Here is a 19,567-nt window from a genome sequence, read left to right as displayed (position 1 = left end):
GGATATTGTAGTTACAGAAGTACTCCATCAATAGGACACAACCTGAACACCTAATCCATGCATGATTATGAGATGTGTGAAATTATATATACTAAGACAAAACTATTATGGCAGTGGATACTGAACTGAAAGTCAGTTCAATAAGCTGTATGTAGCTACCAGCTATTGAACTGACAGTAATATCTTACTTGGGGCAACTACTAGACTTGTACCCTAAAAGTTGAATACTGGGAGTATATGTACCAATCATAACATACAACTACGTAGTTGCTTGATACCCATGTATATGGATGGCTGTCAGCTATTTTGTGTTATCCGCGAAAAAAAAACAACTTTTGGTTCAGTAACCATGCACTTCCAAATTATATATCCTCAGTACTAAGATCACCAAACTTGCACCTTGATGTTTCAGACCTGCTTTATCAAAAGTATATACCATAGAAATGTCTGGGACCTATACTAGTAGAAATCCCAGTACTATCCTAATCATACAGTACGATAGTACTGTATAGTAGGGACCACAAAGGAATAGGTGTGGCCCATGAAAAAACATTGCCCAAAAACCAGCTACAGCTTCACTTTTCCCTGACAACGATGAGGCAGTATTGCATGGTTAAGCAAAACAAAGCCCGAACAAGCCTTCAGATTGCTTCTATGGAATTTAATGTTTTCAGACAAGCGTAACTTGATAACGGCTAAGGCTACGAATTTGATTTTTTCACTGTTTTACATTGCTTCAGTCCGAGAGGTGCCTTTTGGCATACCACACTATGCACAATGCATTCTTCATGGACTTAAAGTTTGTATGATATAGTCATATTGCTCAGATGTCCTATAGCTAGTTCCTTCAACCTTTGACTAAGTGTTTGAAATAACTTTAATTTGCCATCATGGTCATTTTAACCATCTATTGTAAAATTAACTCTCATCACAAAATATCATTTTGTTTATTTGTTTCTTTGTCACAAAATATAATTCTAAAATACGTTAATTCAACATCCTAAATGAACAGTTATATTGACTTCCCCTAGTTATTTTGACTGATTCGATTCAAATGCCCACACTGGCTACAACCACCTTTAGATGGTTATTTTCACCAAAAAAATCTGTAGTTTGAATTTACCCATGGAGGTCAAATTGACCCATTTGAATTACTGTGCATATAGCACTTATCAAACTCATTCTTGGGCAATTGTCACATGTTGCCACCTGATCCTCTACACCACCACACTAATTTTGTGCATAGCTCAAGTAGCTATTTAATTTTGTAATCTTGCATCTGGTGTTGTAAACGGCCGATATTATAATTAATCACGTGCACTCGCAGAAAATGTTTATACTAATAGTCTCGCGTGGCCAGAGACTAAGCCACGCCCTTCTTTTCCGGTTAGTATAGTTTACAATTAGTCTCGCCAAGTTTACAATTACAGACACTCGATGGCTACTAGAGTTGCCACTGATCTTACCCTCTATGATGTGAATCCCACGGGAAAGGAAATTGGTCGCGGTGCTTATGGGAGAGTGTTTGAGGTCGACTATCAAGGAACACTGTGCGCCGCCAAGGAGGTACACTCGATCTTGTTGGAATGGTCTCAAACTGAAGGGCGTCGTAAGATTACAACTGATTTTCTTAACGAGTGTCAAATTTGGAGTACCATTCGTCACCCGTGTATCGTTCAGTTTCTAGGTATGATATTGTACGTGTCGCATGACCTCGCTATATAGTTGTTCACCATAAATATAGGAGTGTACTATCCTGCACGTGACCAGTACAGACTGCCTGTTATGATAATGGAAAAGATGCAACATAGCCTGAGGGGTCTGGTGGAGGACTACAACAATATACCACTGAATGTCAAACTATCCATATTGGATGAAGTGTGCCTTGGTCTAAGGTACCTCCATAGTAGGGATCCACCAATCGTGCACCGTGACCTCACCCCAAATAACATATTACTGGGAGGCCGTCTTGAAGCCAAGATCACTGACCTGGGTGTTGCTAAAGTGATGCAGACTGACAGTGAAATGACAATGACTAAAATCCCAGGAACACCAGATTTCATGCCACCGGAGGCACTCATCAAAAGGCCAGTCTATGGTCCACCATTAGACATCTTCTCTTATGGAGGAGTGGCTCTAAATGTTATTACCCAGCAATGGCCTGAACCAAGTGATGCTATTCAATTCAACCCTAAAACCGGGAGAAGAGAGGTAGTGACTGAGGTGATGAGACGTCAATCTTTCCTGGACAAAATGACTGGAGGTGCTGTAGCCCTGAAGCCATTAGTGATGACATGTTTAGATGATGAGGCCAGAAATCGTCCTTCAGTGATGGAGGTCTCTATGGAAATCAAGAGGATAAAAGATGTTTGTAGTCATCAGACTGGTCGTGATGGGATGAGTCCCATAGTATGGTGGGCTGAGGTATCTGCTCAGTCATCATCTCAGCAACAGGTTTGTGAAAATTATTATGAAAGAGATACATAGCAGCTGACGAGAACAGGACCAAAAATGTCAAAACAACCCAAGTATAGTGTGGCATAAACTGGAGTAACAATTTTGCATGCATATGTAACTCCATGTTCCCTTCACTAAATGAACAGTAGTACTACATGCAGTATTAAATTGAAAGTGCATGTGTACCAAATTGCATTCCTTAAAGAGCTATTAAACTCCATGGATTTATTGATTTTTAACTTGTTTGTTTTAACCACTTGTACATGTGTGCAACTAGACAATGTGTTTGCATTACCTGTCAAGTGTATGAAGAAAGTTATATTTAGATAACTTTGAGGGCTTCGGATTTTATCCCATGCATGGGACAACATGGTTAAATCAGATTAAAATATCAAGATATTCTAATAGAGCAATCGCTCACCCTAATGATACAGTCAACAGTAATGCTATCTGACTGCTCTATCAGATAATCCCAATAATTTACTGATTTGCTATGGCAGGCTACACCTTTATATTACAGTTATTTCTCCAGTGCTGTTAATAATACAAAATTGGCTATCTTGTAATAACATCACTGTCAGAATTATTGGTAAAAGTAAACCAACTCAGTGACACCAAATGTCAAGCTAGCTTTCTGTCTTCATCCTCCATTGTCTAACATTAATACTGTATTTGTACTCACTTATAGATATTTGAATTTGAGTGTTAATCGGATGGCTGCTGGTTCGAGGCTGCCCAGGTCCAGTCATGGATTTTTTCTTCTTTCTCCTACTTTTCAAACATACTTAGTAAAGTTAATATAAACATCTTAGGCCTTTATAAGGCCTTCTGGTATACAGGTTCTGCCTTTACCAGGTATTTTAATCATAATCATAATGAATATCATTGAATCTTTGTGGTCTAGTGTAGATTAGTGTCAGTGTTAATTTAAAGTATCTTATAAAGTTAAAGGATCACCATTCCCTCATTGTTATGCCATGACTGTACTATTGGAGTATTTGGCTACTGTGTACAACTTTCATTAGCTTTTGTGAAAACAATTCAGTAGTTCTATTATCAACAGGAGAATCATTTGAACATTGTTACTATACAGGTGACATCACTGACCACCCAACTGGAGGAGATGACGATAAATAATGAGGAGCTGAGGGGAGAGAATGGTGTTCTCAAGACCGAAAATAATGGCCTCAAGGTGGAGGTTGATGGCCTCAAGGTGGAGAATAGTGGCCTCAAGGTGGAGGTTGATGGCCTCAAGGTACACGTTGATGGTCTCGAGGTGGAGAATAATGGCCTCAAGGTGGAGGTTGATGGCCTCAAGGTGGAAGTGGATGGCCTCAAGGTGGAGGTTGATGACCTCAAGGTGGAGGTGGATGGTCTCAAAGGGGAGAATTCACAACTAAGAGTTGAAAATCAACATTTGAAGGTTAGTAGACAAACCATTAGCTATCACATACTACAATGTAGAACTAGTGGTTATTCTTCAGGTAGCACATGGTACATCATTAATTTTCTATTTCTCTATCTTACACCTAAATGTCAGTTCACTTGTGAAGCTTCTACCACTTGCAAGTGAGTCACCCAAGTGGCACTTATCAACTATACTACAGGCACTTGTGCTTTGATACATATATGCACTCAAAGTCGGACAGCACACTAATGTTATATTTCAATACTTCTTGGATTGTTTCAAATTGTGAGGGTATAAAGAGCATATTATTATACATCTATCTTCCTACAGATTTGCAGATGTGGTGCAAAGTTACGTATTAGTTAATAAAAATATATATAACAAGTTGATGTAATGCTACTTCTAAAAATCAGGTGCCCATGTAGTTATTAATACTATCCCATTCTAACCAAATAGGCAATTAATCAACCATGTATATAATTGTAGTTTATATTCATGCTATTGTTATTATTGATTCAACTAGACAATTAGATTTGTAAATACTGTAATTTAGTATATTTCAAAATTCATGAATTATTTTGTATTTCGGTGATTACATTGCTATGCACTGCTAAGGAAGCATAACTGTAACAAACCACTTTAAACAGCACATTACACACAGAAGTATCTTCTCAACTGGTTTGTAGTGTGTCTATCGTGTTTCCTCACACATTGTTTAGACAAAGCCTCGAGGCTGCCCTTCATTTTCGTTCGTGTAAGTACCCCCCCCCTCAACTTGAAGGATGTGCTATCTCTGGTAGCCCAAAAGACCTTCAACATTGTTTTAAAGGTGTTAAACATCTATAAAACCGAAAGGGGAGACTGTTTACAAAGTATATGAAGAGTAGCCATACCCAGTTAGGGTTGGCAATGAAAAAATCGACCCCCTGTGAATTAACCTGTAACTCAGGGGATGGAGCCTACCAATGGTATAGTTTTAAATAGTGGGACCAAATGCCTTCTGTTTGGGATATAGCTGTATCGTAAATTTTGACTGATTTTGGTTCATATTCATAAAAACAGGCAGGAACATCTAGAATGTTTTCCAGTGCTTTTTTGGGTCTTCACTTGCTTAAAATGTGATTCTCAGTACTTCGATTTTCACTAAAATGATGCTTGACGGTTCTGCAATAAAAAAATCAACCCACATGAACTCATGTAACAAAGTCCAAGGTTGGGTTACAAACTCCCATGCACCTTTTTGTACCTTACCTTTATAGTGTTCACATGCCAATGCAAGCTGATGCTCTCGCCCACACTATTATTTAGAAACTCGCAGCATCCATTCCCCAAGAATACGTATCCATTTTCAATAGTATAATGACCACCATGTAATGCACCATTCATGAAAACATTAAAACGTGCTAAACGGCATCACTGATGCTGCTGCCCATTTTTATTTGAAAACCTGACAAATCATGAAAAATTAAAATGTGTGCTATGGAAACAGCAAGGGGGATCACCATCTTATTACCCTACAGTTTTGATGTAGACTTGGGTAGGATTGATCACCCAGAGGTGGAGAAGAAACTATGGAGGTTGATTTTTTCATTACCAAGCATACCCGTTTTTCAGACTGCCCAGAAGAAACCACCTCAGAGCAAAGTTTACCTGTGCAGAAGTTTAATACAGACTTCATTTCACTTTTACTTCTTACATGCAAGCTGATTTTACCATTTAATGATTTTTCTCACATGGGTGCACACGGACAAACATAGATAGATAGGTAAGTACACACACATTTTCCAAAATCAATGTCAGTACAGTGGGCGCATACCCGGTTTAAAAAGCTACCCTAATAGAACATTCATCAAGAAGTAAAAATGTGCAAGAAAATGTCAATAATGTTTAGTTCAAACCAGGGAATCTCCACACCCAAATCCTTAATTTCTCACTTAATTTCTACTGTATAAAGTAAAGTTCACACCAGAATGGTGAAGTTTTACAATTTCATAGATATATTATTTGAACTTTACATTGTTCTAGAGCATATATTGCCCAGACAATGTGTGCCTGAGTGGGCCTTTGAATGCTCATGCTAAAGTGGTATGTGAAAGCTATTGTTTGACAGTTCTATAATAATGATGACTATATTTTATACATATGTTATAGTTATATCCCGTTACGAGGGTGGTATCATTGTTATTACATGAGGCGGAGCCGAAAGAGAGTGTAATAACAAGTATACAGGATATCACTATTTTATATCTCAGTGCGCAGAAGTTTACAGATAGTAAATTAAGTTCTGGTTTGAGTTTCTGTCACTGTGCTCAAGATTTCGTCCCAAATTGTGTGGAGATTCCACTTTGTAGCTACAAGGAGACCTTAAATACTGCCTACAAACTGTAGCGAAGGGCGGCATTATGAAGTAGTGGTTCCAGGTATGACTCACCTTCGTCAGAAGTTGGTATGGTGGTGTCGCGTGGTGTCGCGTGGTGTACAAGAGAAAAATAAAGACCAAGAAGTGGCTACCGTAGTCCGAGATAGAACGATGAAGCTAGAGGAAGTTAGTTCTTCACCATAGTGACCATTGGGAGTGATTGCTGGAGCGAAAATCGTCACAGACTATTCTTGACATTTGTTAAACTATCGTATTGGTAACTTGTAGTGTTATTGTATAAAGGATTAACAGTTTTCTTGTAAGATTTAGCTAGTTTAAGTGCTGTATTGGTGTGTTTTGTATCAATATTTCCGTATTTGGCTTTTTGCTCCATTGGTAAACAATGCCATTCGCGGTTATTATGATGTCACGAACAAGACTTGAGTGGCTCCGCAACAGGGTGATAAGTTAGTTATCACTAGGTGATAATATATCGTACCATAGCAGCGCCACTCTGTCTAGCTGTATGGTAGTTGTTATAACGCGGCGCTTTGATACTCCCACGCACTGGGATTTAAATATATACATCGTGCCCCAGTTATATTAACTATCGTCTGAAAGTGAAGTATCCATTAGGCTTCGTTGTCTGCTACGTTCAACACGTTACACAGCAGTACGAATCAAGAACTGTTTGAAAAGTTCCTCTGCAATCAAAATAGACACTATGAAAAATACGGCAATTTCCATTACAAAGGGAAGCCATCACATGCTACCACCAAATTGACACTTTACACTGTCAGCAAAGATGAATGGGACACAAAGGAGTACACTGGTAAGTCCATGAAGAATGCATTGTACGTACTGCAGTATGCCAAAAGGCACTGTCAGGCTGAAGCGACGTCGAACAGTGAAAAAATCAAGCCCATAGCATTAGCTGTTATCGAGTTACGCTCGTCTGAAGGCATCAGGCAGTCAGTAGAAAATACTATTAAATAAATAATTGTTAAAATTCTTGTTGAAAGCATTTCGGGTTGATCTGAAAGCTTTTTTGGGCTTAGTTTTACCTAACCAATACTGCCTCATCATCGTCAAGGAAAATTGAGGCTGTTTTTGGGTGATATTATTCTATGGACCATGCCTACTCCTTTGTAGTCCCTACTATACAATACTATCATACTGTATGATACACTAATTAAGTTTCAATGAATAGTACACTTGTTACTACATAATTGCTGTAGATTATACATACATCAATCCAAATTGTGGATATCCTTCTACCATATTGTAATTCTACGATCATGTAGCATACTACATTGATGGCTGATCAGAGGAGCAGTCTACCACCTCCTGTTCATCCTCAGTCTAAGCAACATGTGGTCCCAGTACCTCAAAAGAAACAGACAAGGGTGAGTACATCAGTATTGTTTACAAATGCACAGAAAACTATACAGGCTAGTAGGGGTCATCATAAATACAGTAGTACTGTATAGTAGGGATCATGGAGGTCTGGGCCTTCTTGCCCAACCCAAAAATCGAGCATTACTTAACAGCTTGGCAGTGTTGGGTAGCCCATAAATGACACCACACCCTTCCAACAAGTTCCTATAAATTGAAAATAAATATTATAACTGAATTTCCTGCTAACTGACTCTCTGACTGATGCCTCCAGCTGACTATGGATAAGAGACTATAGGCTTGAATTCTTCACTGTACAATGTCAATTTGGCCCAAGATGTGCCTATTTGGTAACTGCAGTAGCTACAATACTAACATAATGGACCTTCCTTTGTCCTCCATTTCTTTCTTCATGACTGTGTAGGTGTAGACTTGCAGTAACATGTGGAATGGCTACAGTGCTGTATTTTCCATAGAATGAATGAATCGATTGCAGGGGAGCAGGGGTACTGCTCTTCATTGATAACGGGTGGAACATAGCTGGAACTGAAGCAAAGCCTGGCATTCTTGAAGACTGCACTCTTTCACAGTTAAGCTGTTTTGGCATGGAGATCACACATTTACAAGTCCCAAGTGGTTGGCATTGGCACTACTTTTGTTTCTGTTTTCTTATTCATGATAATGATTATTCAGTGAAAACAGAACATTGTTTTGGTACACACTATCGAGCTCACGTCAGATGTGGTAGTGTGAACAAAATATACATAAGGGTTTTTATTGAGCCATTACACAGAAAAGCAAGACTCAAATTGATTAAAACTATATACCATCTTCAAAAATCTTTGTTTCATTTTGTAGCCCCGATGGTATGCTTGTCACATATGTTTGTTTACAATGCAGTAAAGTCATCATCATTTCTTCAAACAACTTCCTTCATATTAGTCACTACTTCATATGTATATACACAAGTAACTACAGAGCTAAACTATACCTTGGATGACTTGCCAATCCATTGTGAACATTGTAAGTCAAATCCCAATGCTGTAGACTAATGCAAACAAAAGTTATGTAGCACCTGTAGTTTAACATAATTGCTGTAAAAATCAATTTCTTTGCTCTCCCTACTGATAAAACCTACTCACTGATCCATTCCTTTGACACTAGAGATAATGACCGAGAAAATAAAAAAATGATTGAAGTTGCACAAACTATAGTATGTTCACGTTGAGCTGAATCCTGAAAAACAGCTAAAAATTAGAAGTTGATTTTTTCTCAACAGAGTTAACACTTCAGCCAACCAGATGATTATTGGTAACAGCAAAGGTGTCAACAACAAACACATACAGTTTGGCTCCATTACAAGTTCGGGAAAGGGCAGTAATGGACACTATACTTATATGGCTTCCCCATAGGAAATGTATAGTGAAAATTTTGATTGGCCGTAAATATTATGTCAAACATTTGAACAAAAAGATTTTGAAATATTTTTAGCGGGTCAAGCAGTACTACAAATGAGCCAAATATCAAGATCGTGTGTAATTGTATCCATGAGTTATTAAATGTTTTTGAGGATTCAGCTCAACTTGAACATACTATAGGTGGTCTTTTGCTGTGACAGTGATAGCCAGACACTTACAGATCAACAGTACTAGAACATTTTCATTTGCACTTCCACTTGATTTCCACATAAATTTTAATCTTAGAAACAGTATCAGCTTGCAATGGAGTAGAAGTGGCCAACAATTATTTAAACACACTGGTCAAAGTTATTATCATCACTCTTCTATAGAAGGAATATGGTAATTCACTCCTATAATACGTTAGTGAAGTGTGCAGGTTAGAAAGCCAGCGTGCCACACCATGAGTATATTTACAGGACGAAACAGTGATTTTTACACATACATAGCTCCTTGCTCCATCCTCAAATTGGAATCATTTCTATACTGCAAACACCCTCCACCTTCAGCACCCCACATACCAAATGTGAGTAAGATTGTCTAACACAATTGTGAAATACGAACTCTCAAAGTACAGCTTAATTTCTTCATTTTTTTTCTTTCTTCATTAAGAGAAATTTGGGGGCTTAGGTTATTCTTTTTGCACACTTTACAAAAACCATTGTGATATGCAAATGTGCAGCACGATTAGTTGAACTTTAGTGCAATTTAAGAACATATTGCTGCACAATCACGTACCAAGTTTGGTGCAAATCTGATTAATAGTCATAGAGCTATGGACGATTATTTGCATTAAAAAAGGCCAACTTGTTGTCATGCCTACAAGGTAACCATTTATGGGAATGCGCTTATACTAGCATTTGGACACGGTACGGAACAGTACAGCACGGCATGGTACGCTTAATTTTGCTAGTGTAAATGGGTATCGATCCGAGCCAAACTATTACGTGCCAGGCTCGCCTAGCCCTGCTACTTCAACTGTGCTAGCTCGGTACGGCATGGCACGGTAGACAAATTGAAACAAACCTTACTATACCCTTGGCTGCTGTACGTAAATACGATGGCTTCTACCATGGCCAAACGTGAAACAAGGTCCAGTTACCACGTTCGACTTGAATTGGACTTTCCATCGAGCGGTAGCCGCTGATATTGTCCCTCAAACGGATTGCTGGTAACTTGTACGACAGCAACAGCTTGAAACGAGCTTGAAAACGGTGCGGGCATCTCGTAGGACGATACTTTAGCCATCACGTGCTTATGTATAAACTTGCCCAGCACAGTTATTTCCTTACCAATGTAAACGTACACTTAAAACACAGCGTACCGTACTGTACCGAGCAGGAGCTACTAGTGTAAACGCACTGTTAAAATTGGTATGTATGTAGCCTAACCATCACAGCTCAAACATTTGTAGTTTAAAAGAAATCACACTGACAGCTAAGAGTTACAAGGTAAAAATAAGCAACTTACTGTAAATTGTGGGGCTGAATACTCTAATAGAACAGTCACCGCAGGGTAAAAAAAAGTACATGAAAATGTTGAAAAAGTTACCAGCGTTCAAATCAGGGACCTCATACTGAACACCTAAATCCTTAACCACTGAGCCACTGCTATCATGGCTGATCACTTCACTTATTTTCTACCTTATAAATAAAAATTCTAGCTAAAATCTACTCAGTAGTATTTGATTTCACAACTTCTTTCACCCAGCAGCATTTTGAAGGCCTCACTCTTTATACAGCTTGGCTATTTTTGCATGGATACTCCTTACTATAATAAAATACATAATTTTTGTAATGTGGTGAATTAGCACTGACTGTTCATCAGAGTGTTTTGCAAACACAGAACTACAGTAAAATGACACAAACATTGTATAGACCCTGTGTGCACTAAGGCATGGTCTGGTGAAAGTTGTTATGGCTTCAGATTTCATGATGATTTACGGGGGATTTTGGACAGAAATGAGGGCAAAAGTATCGAGCAAAAACCTTTCTAAGAACAGATAACTTACCATGCAAAAAGTATGTTATGTACTGTTACCTAGTAACTTACTTTTTAACAGCAGTCCTTACCTAAGCACTCCTCGGGTTTTTCAGTATGATTACTTTGTATTACATTATAAAAAAACTCCTACCATGGAACGAATATGTTTTTTCCCTGGCGGATGTGCCATTTCAATGACATAAGTACACAGGGTATATAGTTGTTTACTATATATGAAAACCTGTTACTGGTTTATACACTGGTAACATCACAGCAGATGTGGTGATCCATTTTGTGAATATTTAGCCTCTCAATAGCCAACAACTCTGTTGTTATATAACTGAATAGTATAGAAGATCAAACACTGCCAGGTCAATCACACAGGTTATAGTTGTAACACACTTTACCCTTGGGCCTGTGGCTCTCAGCTGTCATGTTTACTAATCAGATACAGACCAAATGAATGTGTTATAACCAATTTGTTGTATGGGGTAATCAGATCAAAGAGGTCCATTTGCATCATGGAAGAAGTAAGAAAACCTGGCTTTATATTGGCTATTGTGTGCTGTATCCAAGAAACAATTTTACTTCTGATGGTAATTCACTAGTATGTAGCTAGTTTATTTGTTGGTAGTACATTTCTCTAGAATGAGCATATGGCCAATTATCCTGGCCAGCCGCCCCTTGCTTAAATCGAAGAGACAAGATTTTCCTGGTAGCCTACAGGCCCTGCTTTAAACGCCTGAAAATCCCTAATGGCAGAGTTTGTGAAGGTCGCTATACTAAACTGGTAAATGAAGCAACCTTTGAGCTAAAGCTTACCTATGCAGAAATATAACACTGTACAGGGTTCAGTTAGCTTTTGTTTCTCACATATTGGCTGCTTGTACCATTAATGGTTTTCCTCACAAGAGTGTGCATGGACAAACATTGGTATACACACACACACACACACACATTTTTATGAAAACAATTTCAGTGCATCAAACTTTGGCTGGCTGTATACATGCCTGCTTTAAAAACTGCTGCACATATACTGTCAGTTAGGACATTATCATTTAACAATGACAAAACACTCTATAGTATGTTCACGTTGAGATGAATCCTGAAAAACAGCTAAAAATTAAAAGTGGATTTTTTTCTAAACCGAGTTAACATTTCAGCCAACCAGATGCTTATTGGTAACAGCAAAAGTGTCAACAACAGACACATATGATTTGTCTCCATTACAAGCTCGGGAAAGGGCTGTAATGGACACTACGTATATGGGTTCCCTATAGGAAATGTATTGTGAAAATTTTCATTGGCTGTAAATATTATGTTAAACATTTGAACAAAAAGATTTTGAAATATTTTTAGCGGGTCAAGCAGTACTACAAATGAGCCAAATTTCAAGATCATGTGTAATTGCATCATCCATGAGTTATTAAATGTTTTTGAGGATTCAGTTCAACGTGAAAATACTATAATAGAACAGTCAGTACACTAAACTATATTATCCATACACACTGACCACACATAACAACAAAACAACTACTACACATATCCTGTCAGTAAGGACATTATCATTCAACAATGACAAAACACTCTAATAGAACAGTCAGTACACTAAACTATATTATCCATACACACTGACCACACATAATAACAAAACAACTACTACACATATCCTGTCAGTAAGGACATTATCATTCAACAATGACAAAACACTCTAATAGAACAGTCAGTACACTAAACTATATTATCCATACACACGACCACAAAGCTATTTCTACATACATCCAGTCAGTAAGGATGTTATCATTTAACCCTTAAATTCGCACGCAATTATTAATAAAAGTGCACTTTCGGCCGTAATGCGTGACTGTAAACAAAGCGCTGTAACTTCCATACAGTAAGTGCTAAGGCTATGCAATTTGTACCATTCTATCCATGATGTAAAAAGGAACAAAACATTACCTAGGGTTTTACCCTTTGGCAAAAGCACAAAGCCAAAACTTGCTGTGAATACAAGCTATCACAAAATGCAAACAACTCATTACATACCTTCAGAAAATAGTTGATAACTTCTTCACAGTGTGTCCTATGTAGTTCTGGTAAGGACCATTCAATGACAAATTACGCCACATAAAGCTCACATGAGTCAAACATTTTTTATAAATAGCTACCGACGTGATGCGTATGAAGTAACAGGAAATACAGTCGCCGTTCTTCATGGTGTCATAACAAGTGAGCAATTGTTGTCACAGCAATAATTAATACTTGTCTAAGTAGCCCAATGAATAAACTTTCCATTGTTATAACGTTTTCAGTTTGTTATCATCAGACAAGCTTGGCTGTGCTGGCTGTTTAGAAACCATTCTTTAAGCATGTGTTACTTATAATATTTGTGCGTTTTACATGCTTTTAAAAAAAACCTGCTGATATATTGGAATATGCGGCTTTAAGGGTTAACAATGACAAAACACTCTAATAGAACAGTCAGTACACTAAACTATATTATCCATACACACTGACCACACATAACAACTACTACACATATCCTATCAGTAAAGACATTATCATTCACCAATGACAAAACACTCTAATAGAACAGTCAGTACATTAAACTTTATTCCATACACACTGACCACACATAATAACAAAACAACTACTACACATATCCTGTCAGTAAGGACGTTAACATTTAACAATGACAAAACACTCTAATAGAACAGTCAGTACACTAAACTATATTATCCATACACACTGACCACACATAATAACAAAACAACTACTACACATATCCTGTCAGTAAGGACGTTAACATTTAACAATGACAAAACACTCTAATAGAACAGTCAGTACACTAATAACATATCACACTAGTGACCCACTAATACCTGTAATACAGGGAGTTTAAATATTGACACTAAAACTATTGAATGTAGGCCCAGTGGTGACTTGATGTCATTTTTGATTATGAATAACCTATGTAAGAATAACAAGGTGCTACTGAGGCCAAATGTAAATGTGCCATGTGAAAAGGTTTGATTGTGGTTGTGCCATTAAGCACAGTGAGCCACAACACAAACTCATACAATGTTTCAAGTACACTAAAGTACTTACTTTACTAGCCATGAACAAACTAAAGTTATCATAATGCCAATGGCTAAATCTATTCAGTACCATATTCAATATTATATATTACATTGTGCCAGGTGTCACAGCAATATAAACTAACCCATGACCTTTTAAACTCTGGCTCAATGTTAGATTCACAAAACTGAAACCCACAATCAATCTTGTACAGTGTTACTATAATACAGCAGAAGTTTGATCACATCTGGTGATATCTGGCTTCACACAATGGATTTACACTGGAACTGAACTCTAAATAATATTTTATTGGCATACGTGGTGACTGCTAATCACACCACTCCAAGACACTTAACACTCACTACAAGGTGTTTATTAGGTACATCACTAATACATGTTAAGTGGATGTGCCTACCAACCAGAAAAACTACATCATGGAGTATTGTATGTTAAACCTCTCTATACTAGTGTACTATTGACTCCATTAGCACCAAAACAGCATACTCAACTTACTATTGTTGTTTTCATCACTTTCAGTTCTTCCTTATCTGCTCCTTAGCCATTTTGAGCTACTCCAACAAACTCCTAGACAACAGTAACAAAATAAACTGATCATTTCCTATACATGTACAATGTGTACATATACAATACATTAGCTATAAACAGTGTCTTGATGGTGGGGTGAAGATGAGTGATGGAATACCCTACCATGTCCCTTATGTCTACAGGGTATATGACTACATGAACTGTTTATGGTAACATACACACAATATTATAATAACACTATTAGTAATAGTTCTTGTTATTAGTGTATGTATATAACATGTGTGAATCCCTAAATGTGTTTGGTGATCACCAGTTACTATAGTAACCATTCATCTAATGTGTTTGTTGTGTAAACAACATGTTAACATTGTTATTACTAATTTATTGTTTTTGTTTAGGAACAACTGGTCCAGTCCCCCACACCAGACCTGTTCAGTGGACCAGTGAACATCAAGTGGCAACATGGAGCCCCTACACCAGTGGGGGGTGTGTCCCACACTGGTGTGTTATGTGATGGGAAGGTCTACATTGGAGGAGGAAGGGATAATACTATACTAGTCCCATCATACAGGATAGATGTGTACAATCCAGTTAACAACTCATGGAGCCCTTCTCCTATCAACACTACTTATGGCTTCTTTGCCATGACCACCCTCAACAACCAGTTGATCACTGCTGGAGGGAAGGATAGCAGTGATAAGGTGACCAACAAGATATTCTCACTAGATGGTGATCACCTAAAGGAGTACACCAGGATGATTACACCAAGATATTATGCCACAGCTGCTAGTCATCAAGGAACACTTGTAATAACTGGAGGTAAAGATGACCAGAGGAGGAAATTAGCCACTACTGAACTGTTTGACAGTACCACTGGACAGTGGTACACTACCAGTGATCTACCACTACCACACTACTGGCTACAATCAGTAATAGTTGACAACACCCTCTACCTGTTAGGAGGATACAATCAAGATGGCATGTCCCCAGCAGTATTTACTGCTCCACTGGACACTCTGTCCAGCCACCAGTTGAAGTGGAGTTCACAACAAGATACTCCATGGTGCCGTTCAGCTCCTGTCAGCATACAAGGTAGACACCTACTAACAGTAGGTGGAGTGAAGAAGACAGGAAGTGATTATGTGCTCACTAGTGACATTAACATGTTCAACAAGGTCAGTCACAGCTGGGAAGCCATAGGACATATTCCATCAGCAAGATGTGGACCAGCTGTAGTTAGTGTAGCTGATAACAAAATAGTTGTAGTAGGAGGGTGTGATGATAAGTACCAGTGTACTAATACTGTATGGATTGGCTCATGTGAGCCACAGTAACTGTATACATTGTACATGTTATTATTGTACCATCTTATTAATAACAAGTTGTTAGTAAACTAGTAATTGTACTAACTGGTAATGTGTATTTGTAATTTCTAATGAATAATTACAATTTAACATTACAATTACTATAACACAAATCTCATGGACTGGGTCACTATTACAATTAATACACATAACAGGATTGTTACCATGTCAACATGTAAGGTTGGGCAACATTTCAATAAATCACCAATATTTCAATAAATCACCAATATCACCTAATCAAGTACTTGTAATATAATTAATGTATGTAATTAACTCTCACTTTTTCAGTGGAACCTGTTTAAAGCGGTCACCTTTGGGCCAGAAATATTTGGCCTTTATAGAGAGGTGGCTGCCTAACTCAATATCCTCCATAAAGCAGCCATAGGCCATAAACTGAGGTTTGGCCTTTATACAAGGGTTCCAGGGACTTATATACTCAGGTTTAGCTATAAAAATGCATTTAGCTACACTCCAGGACATCGCTTACTTACATAACAGACAAATTCAGGGGCGGAGGAAGCATCTACAAGTTGGGTAGGTAACTATAAGATCATACTTCTATGACCACCACCACCATCATAGTTGTGCAAGCACAACCAGCATTTGCAGCATGCCTAGGCTAGCTCCAGAAATTTTTTGAAAAATTGCTTTCTGCGATTGAATCTGGAGACAATTTCACATATATAAAATAATATATAGCTAATATAGTCTAATGGAATGAATAGTCACTGACTGCTCTATTAGGGTATCGATGACTGTTCTATTAGAGTATCTCAAGTGATAATAACCAAAAGCGATCCCGAAACATCAGAGCAACCAGACTGCTTTCTATGGACTTGGAACATGGCTCAATAGCTACCACTAAAAGTTGGGTAGGCATTTACCTACCCTGCCTACCCAGTTCCGCCACCCCTGAAATTAGCAGAAAAGAGCCTGAAGCTACTCTGAGTTTGGAGACAGCAATGGAGCTGATTATGATCCCTGGCTACAAAGTCTGTGAGTAAAAAACAGGGACTTCCTTAAAGACGGTGAACTGTTAACTACACAATTGCAAATCCAGGAATTAAGATAGCAAGGTGAGCTTTAATTAGAATCACACGAAGAGGCGAAGCCATGGAGTGGCCACAAGCTTTTCTATACTGTGAGCTTATAACTTTTCCGTATTACAGAAGTATGAAGTAGTGCAGCTAGTTTACTCACCATAATGGCTGTAGCTGGTGGGGGTTATGAAAACCCGGACCAGACCGGACCAAAATTCAATTCTCCTGGTAAGCAAGATTAGCCATGTTATAAATATTTACTGCTATTTTCATCCTCTATAGCGCTTATACAACACTCACCTTGCAGCAACTCTGCCAAGCACACGATCGTGATGGTTGAGCAACACGAAGTATCCACTGTAGAACAACTAACTAAACTAAAACACTTTCTAATGTGCTTTACTACATGATCACTACAAAGCTACGTGTTCTCCTGCTGTATGTATTTGCATAGAACTGGCACACACACGAGTTGCTGCCCAATTTATTAGAGTTGTGTTGTGCAAAGTGATTGAAACTAAATTAGCAGTTAAAATGTCAAACTTGTCTCGAAATCCATTTGGTGATAGATAACATATGGAGTTAAGCAAGGTAGGCAGTACTTAAATTATTTCAGGATAGATTCCTAGAGTGAAACGCATGACTCTAACAAATTCGTGCAGCCACTCGTGTGTTCCAGTTCTATGCAAATACATACAGCAGGAGAACATGTAGCTTTGTAGCGATCGTGTAGTAAAGCACATTAGAAAGTGTTTTAGTTTAGTTAGTTGTTCTACAGTGGATACTTTGTGTTGCTAAACCATCGCGATCGCGTGCTTGGCAGAGTTGCTGCAAGGCGAGTGGTGTATAAGCGATATAGAGGATGTAAATAGCAGTAAATGTTTATAACATGGCTAATCCTGCTTACCTGGAGAATTGACTTTTGGTCCGGTCTGGTCCAGGTTTTCATAACCCCCGTAGCTGGCCGCTTTGTGAGAGGACTTTTGTGTAGCGAAGTGCTGTTTGGGACTGCTAAAGCTGGCTGTTATACGTGTTATAGAGGTGACTGCTTAATACAAACTATTTCTGTACAAACTGATTGGGAATTGGTCGGGACCATAGTCACGTGGCTGTTATGTTGAGGTGACCGCCCAACTCAGGTGACCGTTAAGGAAGGTTCCACTGTATCACATTTTGCCATTTTCACACTTAACTTGTGCCAATCATTGCACCATAATTTTGACCACATTAGGCTAACAAAACATGATGTATTATGTCAACATAATAGAACTGTTTTCAAGATACTTCATTACAATGTACAATGGACACACCACAACAAGAAGAGATAATGTGTACACATCTCCATTAGCCAAAAATACACTTCCAAAAAGTTTCTATGAAATTATTTTAAAAATATTTCTATTAAACAGAATTTTACACTGACTGACTAAAAGCCAAACATAACTCAACAACAGATGAGGCTATGGGCTTGATTTCTTGATGTTGCAGATGTGCCGTTTCACCAACCGTAGTACGTACAATATACACATCATGGACTTGCCTTTGTCCTCCTTTGTGTTCCAGTTCTTTTCACTGACAACACAAGGTGTCAATTTGTAATAGCGTGATGTGGCTTGTAATAGCGTGATGTGGCTTGTAATAGCGTGATGTGGCTTGTAATAGCGTGATGTGGCTTGTAATAGCGTGATGTGGCTCTGAGGTGGTTTCTTTTCGGCGGACTGAAATACAGGTGTGGTGACTTTTCTCAGGCTTTGTAAACTACCTTCCCTTTGAGGTTTTCAGGCATTTAACAACTGAAAAACAATGGTGCAGGCCTCGTACACTACCAGGAATAGCCTATCGCTTCGGGGCGTATCCCTTATGTACGCAAATGAAAATGAAGAGCAGCTGTGAGGCTTTGCCGATGGAATTTGTGGAAAAAAAACACGATAGTCAAACTATAAAACAGTTTAGAAGATACTTCTGTGCATAATATGTTGGTAAATGCGGTTTGTTTAACAAGCGCTTCCTTAGCAGTGCATAGCAACGTAATTGAACGAATTACAAAAATTTCATGAATTACAAAATACGAGAATTGGCTAATAATATTATTGCACAACCAAAAACTACCCTATTGTAAAATAGTAATACATAGTTGGTTAATTCATAGTAGCATATACTATCTATGGTTAATTCCAGATGAATTAATTAGCTGCATGGCGCCTGGTTTTTAGAGGTAGCACAACATCAACTTGTTTACCGCCAAAGTTTTTTACTATACGGTACGTAAATACAAAATATTATTATAGGAAGGGTTTGGGGACATTTTAGATTTGGTTGTGCCTAACCAATGCTGCCAAGCTGTCATGAATGGAAATTGAAGCTGGCTTTAGGATGATATTTTTGGCTGGAAAAGCCCAGTTCTTCATGATCCCTAATATACAGACTATACAATTATTTTTACTATACAGAATCACTGGACCCCTACTTCATTTTTAAAT

At 38.1% G+C, this 19,567-nt stretch overlaps 1 protein-coding gene across 2 annotated transcripts; it reads left to right on the top strand.

Moving 5' to 3' along the window:
- Positions 1–1,374: 1,374 nt before the first annotated feature.
- On the top strand, positions 1,375–16,140 carry LOC136265350 (probable serine/threonine-protein kinase kinX). 2 transcript variants are annotated; one of them, XM_066060152.1, is made up of 6 exons: positions 1,375–1,687; positions 1,745–2,454; positions 3,551–3,775; positions 3,818–3,880; positions 7,529–7,630; positions 15,082–16,140. In XM_066060152.1, the coding sequence occupies exons 1-6, from the start codon at positions 1,438–1,440 to the stop codon at positions 16,015–16,017; spliced, it is 2,286 nt and encodes a 761-aa protein (XP_065916224.1). In that variant the 5' UTR covers positions 1,375–1,437; the 3' UTR covers positions 16,018–16,140. The 2 variants fall into 2 exon arrangements, with proteins under 2 accessions (XP_065916224.1, XP_065916223.1); XM_066060151.1 differs by having other exon boundaries at positions 3,551–3,880.
- The last annotated feature ends 3,427 nt before the right edge of the window (positions 16,141–19,567 follow it).

The sequence above is a fragment of the Dysidea avara genome, chromosome 9, assembly GCF_963678975.1.
Source record: "Dysidea avara chromosome 9, odDysAvar1.4, whole genome shotgun sequence".
Lineage (NCBI taxonomy): Eukaryota > Metazoa > Porifera > Demospongiae > Dictyoceratida > Dysideidae > Dysidea > Dysidea avara.
This window is presented reverse-complemented; position numbering and strand designations above follow the sequence as displayed.

Bases quoted from the DNA above. Each gene is read 5' to 3' on its own strand.
- LOC136265350 (XM_066060151.1), top strand. From the start codon at position 1,438: ATGGCTACTAGAGTTGCCACTGATCTTACCCTCTATGATGTGAATCCC. The intron at 1,688-1,744 runs GTATGATATTGT...CCATAAATATAG, and splicing joins GTGTATCGTTCAGTTTCTAG to GAGTGTACTATCCTGCACGT. The intron at 7,631-15,081 runs GTGAGTACATCA...GTTTTTGTTTAG, and splicing joins CTCAAAAGAAACAGACAAGG to GAACAACTGGTCCAGTCCCC.